This window comes from Caenorhabditis briggsae, assembly GCF_000004555.2.
Source record: "Caenorhabditis briggsae complete genome, chrIV, whole genome shotgun sequence".
NCBI lineage: Eukaryota > Metazoa > Nematoda > Chromadorea > Rhabditida > Rhabditidae > Caenorhabditis > Caenorhabditis briggsae.
The window spans coordinates 2,398,365-2,410,039 of record NC_013487.2 but is presented as its reverse complement, the minus strand read 5'-3'; the positions used below and the strand labels follow the sequence as shown (position 1 = coordinate 2,410,039).

At 36.7% G+C, this 11,675-nt stretch overlaps 1 protein-coding gene across 1 annotated transcript; it reads left to right on the top strand.

Annotated features, from left to right (window-relative positions):
• Positions 1-5,163: 5,163 nt before the first annotated feature.
• CBG18736 lies at positions 5,164-10,746 on the top strand (the record flags this gene model as incomplete). The annotated part of the gene is made up of 11 exons (XM_045244904.1): positions 5,164-5,346; positions 5,457-5,523; positions 5,659-5,933; positions 7,082-7,271; positions 7,319-7,440; positions 7,488-7,882; positions 8,525-8,700; positions 8,818-8,924; positions 9,222-9,430; positions 9,480-10,170; positions 10,651-10,746. 11 exons carry the CDS (start codon positions 5,164-5,166, stop codon positions 10,744-10,746), a joined length of 2,511 nt encoding a protein of 836 aa, XP_045096564.1.
• Positions 10,747-11,675: the final 929 nt, after the last annotated feature.

Genomic DNA, 11,675 nt, shown 5'->3' with positions numbered 1-11,675 from the left:
CCCTCGTCTTCTTTTTCTCCACACATTTTTTCGCTGCTGCATTTTTTTCTTAAAGATACGCTCCTCCAGTGTGCCTTTTTTGTGCTTGGCTTGCTCAAATACATACACAAGCTCCCCCCGTTTTTCACATCTGTGGTTTTGCTTCTTCTCTCTGAGCTCTCGAAGGAGCCAAAGAGCTAGAAGAAGAGAAAGTTTTGGCACAATTCTCTCTCCTGCCCCTTTGGACCTTTTTTTGAACAACAGCTTGTTCTTCTTTTTCTTTTTGTGCTGTGTCTTTTTTTGTTGAAAGTTCACGAAGTGTCTGTTTGGGAATTTTCGAATTCCCGCGAGATTTGTGAACTTTTAAAATAGGCATGGTCATATGTATACGAGTTTGGGTTGAAAGTTTCAACTTGAAACTTTGAATGTTCCCTGTTTCAGAAATGTCATATTTTTGTAGCTATTTTTTCATCTTGATTAAGTCCTTGGTATTCCGAATTGTCATGTTTTTTTTCACAAAAACCACATTTTCAAATTGCCCGCTTTTGTTTGATATAGTTAAAAAACGTATAATGGGTCGAAATGGGAAAACTTTGATCTTCAAAAGTTTTGGAATAGTTTTTTTCAACTGTTTCAAATTAACGATAATGTTCTAATGTAGGCTGTCTATTTGATAGTACATTTTTCGTCGACCCTGCACCTTCAACTGTTGTCACAAGCTCCAACTCCTCCAGGTGGCTTATATGAACAAATATTCTAGAAAGTTTTATTTCCTACCACCTTTAAACCTCGAAGAATCAAGTTTTATGGTTTGGCAGAATAGAAGTTATGGAATCGGATCAGTAAAATTTGGACCAAAAAAAAAGGATTTGTGAATTTCTTTAAAAAGTTATTTTTCACCTTCAAAAAGTACATCAACCATTTGTAATTATGAGAGTTTACTGATACAAATATTTGAAAAACACTGAACTACGATATTTTTAATTGTTACGTTTATTAGGTGTATTTTTACATACTTTTCCGGTATTTACCTTTCTAGAAATTTGAGATTTCAGAAAGTCTATGTATAGCAACATGTATATAGAACCTACACTTGAACTTTCCTTTAATCAAATTATCAAAACATTTTCTTTTTGTTTAAGTTTGATTTAAAACTACATACATAGAAGCGGAGAAAACTGATAAATGAGTCATCAACCTAAACTTACTGTTTCCTATAAGCCATGTATTTTTGAACATCTTAAACACAATGATATGTGCAGTGCATCATAACCTTTGACCTAACTTTACCAAGCGCCTAACTTTCACTCAACTTATCTCCATTCCTGTGAAAGATGTCAGAAAAAAAAACTGATAAAACGTTCATCATAAAATGAACAATATTTTGTCAGTCAACCATTTTTTGATATCTAGAATAGGAATTAAGATGAATCTTTCACAGGAACAGCTTAAATCAAACCACTGAAAATTTCCAAAAAAAAAACCAATTGTGTTCTCAAGAGTAGTTGTTAAAACTATTAGAACATTCTGACTAACATGATCGCTTTTGAAAAATTCCGAAATTGCCGCTGCATTGCTTCAATAAGTTTTCAAAGTTGATCGTGAGCCACTGTTCGTTGAATTTGCGGCGACTGATCATGTTAGTGGTTCAAATTCGGAGGGGAAGTCCATTTTCCAATGAATTTGCATTTTCTACATATAAATAACTTACCTATGAAACAGTATCTCCAATTTCCAAAATTTTACTTTGAATTCAAGAATCATTATTCCTTTAATTTAATATTCATCTTCCCAACTCCCCTTGTCCTTCCACCTGATGTCTGCCCTGAACTTTTGCTCTAATTTGAATGAGCACACATACACATAGTCCAACTAACACATGTCAATTCGTCCAACTACATATGTCCGAGAGAATTCAGATGAAATTTACATGATCTCTGAATGAACCCGTGTAGCAGCAGGGCTAATCCGCTTTTCTTCTTCTTCTTCATCTCCTACTCCTCGTCTTCTTCCCACATTTTTTCATTTCTTCTATGAATTCAGAAGAAATGAATGTGTGCGTAGCTAGATATCTAGACCTTTTTCATTGTCCCCGTGTCATATAATAAAATTTGTAAAGCGATTTGTATGCGATTTGCAGAGAGATTCGAAATGATCTCTGTTGGAAGACACCTTTATCAATAGAGCACGTTAGAACTTCCTGCTTCTCATGTTTATCTGAAATTTCTGATTTTTTCGCCTACTCACACGCTGGAAATATAATGAGGCACCACCAAGCTCATTAAATTTTTTCTTTGTCTAGCTACACGGTATCCCCACACGAACTTCCTTTTAAGATGTTCAGGAGGAGCTATTTTTAGGGCCGGGCTGTTTTTTTTTTGAGAGGATTGGTTTTGGAGAGATCATGAGAAGAAGTATCCGAAGAATTAGCATTCCATGATTACCAAAAATATCATATCACAGTTTCATGAAACTGAAAAATAGTGAGTAGCGAATTTTAGTTTAATTGCTAGACATTGATTTTAGGAAAAAATATTTTTCATAGAATCAACTCGCTTCTCCGTCCTGAAGCTCCTAATGTCCCTTATTTTGATCTACGGATCCTTCCCAATAGTCCAAAAGCCCCTTTTTGGATCGAAGGACTTTTGACGGACGGTTATATTTTCTGCTTTTATCTCCTGAGCTACCCGGTCGAGTTTTTAACCCCCATTTCAGATAAATTACGAAAATGGGGTTCTTGAGATTTTTTGAAATTTACTGTTTTATATTCTCCAGTTATCAGAAACTTGGGAAAATTTTTCAATTCGTTGTGTGTGTTGTTATAGGAGTTAAGAAAATTTTACGAAAATTGTAACATCAACATCTATTTATACTGAACGTTCCATTTTTAGCGAACTTTTGAGAATCTTGAAAGTTTTTGGAAATTTCTGTGCTTCAAAATTTTCCCAGTTACACAATTGCCATTTTTTGAAATTAATTCAATGATTTTAGTAAGTCGGTATTTTTCAATAATTTCAAAGTTTTTCCTTGATTTTTGGGATTTTTGAGACTTGTTGAGGCTCAGAACAGATGCCTGAATGCTGATTAGAATTTTCGAAAATAATTGTTTTTTCCAAAATTTCCGTTTCAAATTTTCCATTTTTGATCTCTTTCTTAAATTTTTTTAATTCTCCAGTAACAAAGAGTTTTCAATCCCAGACAAAAAATGTCAGACACTTACAATTTAATTGACTTTTCAGCCTTTCAGCGCACAAAGTCAGCTTTCTCTCTCTCTCTCTCTCTCTCTCTCTCTCTCTCTCTCTCTCTCTCTCTCTCTCTCTCTCTCTCTCTTTCCATCTTTCATCATTTATTGATTATTTGTTTGTGATATCATTTTTGAGGAATTACAAAAACTTTGTGGGTGGATTTGGAGTATAAAACTTGTTTTCTATGTTTCAATTGGTTGAAAAGATATTGATATTTAAATGTTTTTGGATCAAATTGAAAAGTTTTCGTTTCAATAATGTTGGAATAGATTCAGGGTTGAATCTTCTTTGATATCTCACTCTTCTCAAAAGCTATATGCATGAGAAATCCCTGTTTCGAAAACGTTGTAAAACATTTAGAACTTTACTTTGTTGTAATTTGTAATTTTGTAATTTGTTTATTGATTATTGGTGTTAATGGCCCAGTTTCCAAGAACAAAAAATTGTGTTTGAAGTAAAGCGGATTTTACTATTTTCTTCCAAAAATTACTGTTTCCAATCAATAATTTTCGTAGCTCAAGTTTTTGAACTCAATAATCCATTCTTGTCGCTACAAATTCTTTTTGATTTCCTTTTGTTTTGAAGTTCCAATTTTTTTTCTCAATGTGAAAAAACTATGAAACACCGGTTTCAGAATGACCATACAGATCCGAGGCAATTCTGATGATTTAATCAGATTTGGCAATGATATTTTAAAATATACAATTTTTTCCAAAATAAAGTGTGCTCAAAAAGTCACACTTTTCCCTCCGAAATGATTCATTTTCTCTGACTTGATCTAGTTCTATGTGATTCATCATTTTTCAAACTTTAAAAAGGCAAAAGAACGAATAATTTAACGTCAATCAATGAGTTTCCTATTAAGTAGAACGGAACACACAAGTGATATAAAATTAATAAGAGAGACGAAAAGAAAATAAAAAAGTTGAAGTGGTAAAATGCGTAAAAATGATATCAGTCTTTTACTGTTTCAAGTTGGTTTTCAATTTTTTTGGAAGATCTTTTCTTTAGTAAAATTTGCACTAACGCATTGAGCTCAATTATCTCGGTTCTTATAAGAGATATCAAAAATTTGTCAACTGATAAAAGATTTATCATAATACACTAGCAAAATTTTTGTAGATTACAGGTTTTTGATATGGCCTATGGGAACGGAGATAATTGAGCCCAAAGAGCAAGTCCCGCTGTGGCCGTGTAGCGGCCATCTCAGTTTTGCTGTTTCAAATTTTCAATAAGATTTCAAAACTTTAAAATTTTTTGAAATTAATTCAATGATTTTAGTAAGTCGGTATTTTTCAATAATTTCAAAGTTTTTCCTTGATTTTTGGGATTTTTGAGACTTGTTGAGGCTCAGAACAGATGCCTGAATGCTGATTAGAATTTTCGAAAATAATTGTTTTTTCCAAAATTTCCGTTTCAAATTTTCCATTTTTGATCTCTTTCTTAAATTTTTTTAATTCTCCAGTAACAAAGAGTTTTCAATCCCAGACAAAAAATGTCAGACACTTACAATTTAATTGACTTTTCAGCCTTTCAGCGCACAAAGTCAGCTTTCTCTCTCTCTCTCTCTCTCTCTCTCTCTCTCTCTCTCTCTCTCTCTCTCTCTCTCTCTCTCTCTCTCTCTCTCTCTCTCTCTCTCTCTCTCTTTTCCCTCATAAAACTTGTGAATGCTGACTATACGTTCTCCCAGGTTTTATTCTGCTTATCACAACGTCCAACAAGTTTTTTGAACATTTCCTATACTCTTGTTTCTTTTTTCCCATTTTTCCTGTTTCGCTACCTTCGTTTTTGCTCCTTTACTTTTTTGCACTAACCAATATAATTTTTCCAGAAATCATAGTCATCAACAGGACACCGCCCATTTCCCCAGATTCCAGTGAATAAAAAAAATGCCCTCGAAAAGAGCCACTTCATAACCACATACACGCTACAAAAAATAATGCTGTTTCACTCAATTTTCTGGTTGGCTCTGTTCTGCTTGGCTGGCCCGCAAGCGGTACGCACCGAGCCGTACAATTTGACATCTGTGGGCTCCGCTGACGTCATCACATCGTCGGATTTATTGCTGTTGGCGTCGGAGGAGACACCGACGAGGGCGCCGCGACCCGTGACAAAACAGGGCGCTGCCAAGGTGACAAAGGTGGAGAAGAAGAGAAGAATAATGAAGATGAGAAAGAGGAACTGAAGAAGAACAATGGGACAGAAGACGTGGAAACAGTGACGCCTTCTGAGGACCCACTATGGGTTACGGATTGCTCGGAACCTCTCAATAAGGATATTTCGTGCTCTGTGAATATTAGTAAGTGGAGCTACACAATTATAGATCTTGCCTGTTTCAAATATGTCAAATTGCTCAAAATACTTCTTTCCTCTAATCCGATGTTTCTGTTCCTAAAACTCTTTATTTTGCCGTAATTGGAAAAATTCTTTTTAGTCGGTTGCTCGGACAATGTCTACAAGTACGTGGAGCCGGGACTTGAGCCCCCGCGAGCTCATGACGTTCGAGTTGCACCAACCACCAAGGTCCGCGGAGCAAACAAGATAGATAATCGGAAGCATCGACTCCACGTGGATGTCTCCTGGCAAATGCCCCAACTCGAGCGGAATACGACATTGAAGGCGTTCAAATTGATAGTCAATGGTCCGGATGGAAGAAACACATGTTTTGTGTTCAATGTGACCCAGACTGCAAAGCGGGAGGATATGTCGGTGAGTCCGGCCTCGGTTTTCAAAAATTAGAAAAACACCTAAATTTTGCACACGGAGCTTCACTGAAATACTTTTTTCAGTCGAATTTGTCTCTCGAATCAAAGTTTTTAATAAAAAATAACATTTTATGGAAATTCTGAAAAAGTAATTTTTCCAACTTTTTCTAGTCAGAAATTAAAACTTCTGATTCCAGTTAGAGAAAAATATAAATTACTGTTCAAAAATAAACATTTCTACAAGAGAAATCACCAAGAAACATTGGGTCTCCGTGAATATATCAAAATTTGGTTTTGAAAGTAAAATTACCGTAAAACCTCTAATAGAACGACACCCGGATCGTCCACTTTGAGCCTATATATCTCACTTCTTTTGAAAGATATCAAAAAGTGGTTAACTAGTAAAATGTTTATCAGGATATCAGCAACATTTTATTAGTTAGCCACTTTTTGATATCTTTTACAGAAAATGAGATATATAGGCTCANAGTGNNCGATCCGGGTGTCGTTCTTAATAGAGGTTTTACGGTATATGGAAATTCGGAAAAGGTGATTTATTGAAACTGGAATTTATGATTGAAATCCTGGAAAAAATTTTTGCCAACTGATAATATGTTTGTTGGTGATATGATAAACATTTCATCAGTTGCCAAAATTTTCAGAGCTCTTACAAGAACCCAGATAAACTTAAAGTCCAAGTTTAGGACAAGTTAAAAATACGTAATTTAAATCAAGTTTTTTTTAAAAATAAAAATTAAAGGTGGGGGGACATGAAAGAAAAAATGTTCTCGAAATTCCGTTCAAAGATACCCTCGAGGAGTTGAACTTGTGAAGGCGATGATTGAGGGTACGGCGCCGCTACCGACTGAGGCCACGCGGGCAAAGAGAAAGCGGACGCCCGATTGGTACATAAAGGCGAGGACGACAGCTGTACGCAGAGTGACATTAAGCGTTGTACACCGTGACGGTAGAATGCATACTCTAGCTACAAAAAAACTACGAAAAATCTCCTGTCCCCCCACCTTTAATGGAAATTCTGAAAATGTGATTTTTCCAACTTGAATTTCTCCAAACTTTGGAAGTCTTTGAAAAATATACATAGATATTAAGAATTTGTCAACTGATAAAACTCAAATTTCGAAAATCTTTCAGCCCCGCTACCGTTTCTCCTCCAACACTCTCTTCGAGTTTGGTGACACTTACACCGTCACCGTCGTCAGTCTTCCAATATCGAGGAAACGTGCACCAAAAGTGTCAACCACGAGTCTGATGCCCGATGATCCGGATGCAGCACTTTCAACGAAACTCGTGAAAACACACCCGGCAACGTGCACCGGCAAATGTGAGATTAAAAATTGAGCATGAAAGGATTATAAACGTTTTTTCCAGCAAATCCGCAAGCGTCAAAATGGGCAGCCAGCTTCCGGAAAATATTCTTGTTCAGTGCGATTCGAATGATTCAGATTGAGTTCCTCGCCGCACCTCCACAATATTGTTTTGAGGAGTATGAGGTAAGGGACTTTGAATTTTCCAGAGAATGTATTTCCAAATTATATAGGTCCGTCTTCTGGATAGCTCTGGCATCGTAATGCTTCAATACGCTGTGATCTCTAAAGAAGATCTCAAAACGGAGACAATAAACGGGAAAAAGGTCCAATTCGGGGAATACAATTTCACGGATATTGAGCTGGACACCAATGTGATTCCATCAGTCATTCCGATTGAAACCAGTCGTGATGGTCGATGCTTGTGTGAGACTGAAAATGGTTGCAGCTGCTTGGCAGCTGATTGGAAGCCAGTTAAATTGACAAGTGAGTCAGAAGAAACAATATTGAGAGATGGTGTATATGAAAATGTTTCAGAGATAGAAAAGCCGCCAATGCAGACGAATGAGACGGTGGAGATGGATGATATGGCGCAGAAGGATCGGACGGATCCCGGGACGTGGCATTGGTAAGGGATTATTTTATTGTTTTCAGTAGAGCGTAATTACGTCAATAGTGCGATGATTATATCTTGACTGTTTTTCTTACATCTGAGCGTTGCAATCAGTGTTGTTTGATAATCGCACTCTTATACCAAATGAAGCGATTTCGCAACGCTATGATTTATACATTGTTCTGTTTCAAGAAATTAATAAGCAGTTGGAGTTACATGAAACAAGTTATTTTGCGAGAATATTCCTATCATAATGATACTTTTTCATAACCGATTTTCTTCAAAACCTGTAATAGAAGGGCCTCCAAATTTTCATGATAATTGCGGTTTGAAATAGAGCATAATGTATTCAGTTTTTAAAACAACCTATTAGCACAATTAAAACATACTAGTAGAATAATAAAACATACTTTAAAACATACAGTATGTAACACATTACATACTAGTAACACATTAGTAGCACAGTTTCCCTACGATTATGAAGTTGAAAAGTGTATTTCGATGATAAATTTCACTGTTTTAAAAACATCATATTTAATAACTTAACAGCAAACAATGATTCATTACTTGATGACAATAGTCTTTATACGCAAGATGACGACGACACTAAACATCGAGCCTTAGAAGAAACTAATTCTCTATACAGCGCATTTCCAGGCACACCTACGCCCTCACCGGTGTGATTCTCTTGGTTATCGTATTCGTTCTCCTGATATGTTCTGGTCCCAAATGCTACCGAAGATTCCGAAAGACGAAAAAAGCCGGAAATGTGCATTTGATGAATGAGAACCCGGCGTTCTCACACTCTGGATCGATTCCGTTGATTTTGAAGCGTAAGTGTTTTTCTTCTCGAAATTACTGCTTCACATCGTTCATATTATAGTTAGATGGTTAATCTTAATAATTGAATCACTTCAATCGGTGGAGAGTTAAAACTAATTTTTCTCCAGAATCCGTCTCTGTCCTAATCCTCTACAGTCACGATTCGGCCCAACATGAAGCGGCGGTTCTGGCGTTCGCTGAACTTTTAAGAGATGTGTTCCATTTGAATGTTCATGTGAGTCATAGAAACTGAGGCATACAAGAACCTCCCAAGATTTCACTGTTTCCTAGTTTGAGTTTATCCAGTAAAGTTCAAATTCAATATTATCGTCTGAAAATAAACACCTACTGTATTTGCTCTAATAGAATTCCACCCGAACTGTCAACTTTGAGCTCTATTATCTCGATTCCTGACTTTCACTATAACCGAGATAACTGAGCTCAAAGTTTAAGGCTTGGCTGGGCTTTGAGAAAATACGGTAACTGACAAACGCCCTAATTTTTTTTCAAAATTCAAACTGAACATTTCCAGCTCGACGCATGGGACGAGGATGATATTGAAGAGAATCGTGCGGAGTATATCAATGCCAGTATAGTAAGAGCTGATAAGGTGATACTAATCAACTCTATCGGAGCCTACTACCGAACCATTTTCCGTCATAAAATGGAGCCAGCATTAGAGAGAGTGGTCCGAGGGAGAAACGATGGAATTTTCCACCTGCAATGTGAACTGGCGTTACAGTAAGAATTCTAGATTTTTTAAAGTTTTTCCACCTACTACTCTTTTCAGACACCCCTGCGTCATCTCCTGTCACTTCAACTACACCAACCCCAAATACATTCTGTTCCCTGTAACACGCCTTCTACAGTACGCCATCCCAGACAACCTAATGACCATGACTACATCGCTCACCGGTCAACCAGCCCGACCGGAACAGTTGGCTGGCTTCAACCAATCTTTTGCTAGGTTACAAGCAGCAGTTTCACGGAAAGCGCATTACATAGAGAGTGATCCTCAGTGGTTCGAGAATACGCATCATAGAGTGGCACCAAATCCAGTGATCCCTGAGGAAGAGAAGCCGGTGATTGAAGTGGTTCCATTGCCGCCAAGTTTAAGGTTGGCGACGGAGTATGAGAATATGGAGACGATGGCAATGGACGACTTGGAGAAAAAGTTGGAAAAGAGTCAGGAGCCATCCGATGTTACTGTAGAAATAGAAGAGGATCATAACATCACTCTAGATTATGGACCAAGGAAGTCGGACTTGTTAGGGTACATGGAACCAAGTTCTGCGAATGATGTCACCATAGACTTGGAAGAGGAAGAAGATGACGTGGATTCGATGGAAGATTCTAGTCCGACTGCGCGGATAGAAGAGCTGCAAAGGCTGATAGTGAGCACTGATAAGGGGCATGATTCGGGAAATTTGGATTCGGCGTATGTTAGTGGATCTGATTTCTCGACGGATATTCATACAGATGTGAGTGTGGTAGGGATTTCAGTACGTTGGAGCCCACTTGGAGGTAAATTATCTCGGTAGCCATGAGAGATATCATCAAAAAATTATCAACTGATAAACTGTTTATCATGATGTCACCAACATTTTATCAGTTTACGAAATTTTGATATGTCTCATGGCAACCGAGATAATTGAGCTCCACGTGCACGCATAAGGTTAGAAAGTTTACGTTGGAAAATTGTGGTATAATGAATTTCAAAAGTCGAGCACTTACTGGTATATTGACTTTTTGTTCAGATGATAGGATATTATCAAATTTTTGAAACGCAAATTTTCTTCAAAATAACTGTTTCATACTTTCAGGTTTTTGATATCTTTTATAGGAACCGAGATAAGTAAGCTCAAAGAGCACGTAACGGTAGGATTTTAGAGCATTAACGGTAACAGTACGAAATTTTCGAAACATCCAAAAAATTTTTGAGAAAAATTTCGAAATTTCAGATCCTCGACAAACCCCGACAATCACCGGAAAAAGATCGTCGGAAAGCGGCTCGAGAAGATTCTGCATTCCATGATGACGTCATTGGTGTACATTGACCGAACTGCAATGATTACTGTAGCCCCCAATAAAATGTATTCTCTTGATCTCTATTTTCACCCCACCACACCTAATTCTGTCTTTCCGGGTTCCTTTACTTTTTCTTGGAAATTTATATATTTTTTATTTTTGGTCCAACGGGTTACTTTTGTTTTGAAACCGTCTCTCTGTTGTGCTTATTTAAATTTAGAGAAAGGGACTTTTGAAAATTGACCCTCCCGGTGTCTCTTTTTGTGACTTCTTGTAAATTCTGAAAATGACATATTGAAAAAAAGAAATATATGGTTAATAAACTTATTTTGATTCCCGGTAACATATCGCAGATGAACATAAGTATATAAATTGAAGAGAACTTGAAAGACTAATTTTATGGAACAAAATTTTTTCGAAAATTGTGATTTTCAAATAATTGAAATGACTGTAAAACGCTCAAAACATGTACAACTGAATCATTATTTTCCGTGTTCACTTTCATAAATGTCTGAAAAATTCAGAAAAATTGTTGTTTCAAATACATCATATATGAAGTGAAATGATTAGTACCGGAATAGTCGATTCTAAAATGTCCCGTTGCGAAATGGTCAGTTGCAAAAGTATAATACGCCAAACGACCGGTTCCAACACATATATATTTTTTTAAAGTCAGAATGGTCATCTCCGAAACGTCCGGTTACAAAATGACCGGTTTTAAAATGCCCGGGTCCAAAATGGTCGATATCTAGGAATCGTCATTTTCTCGGAACATTAGAAAAATAACTGAGCCACCAAATCAAGATTGATTTGTAAACCCGTCTCACCTTAATAAAATCTTAACGAAACAGTGAAAAACGCGTTCGTCAACTGAACCGCGTAGCTTGGGCTCATTTGCCCGTTTTTGCTGATATTTGCATTTTCAAACCCATTTCCCTTAACTTTCTCAATATTGTAC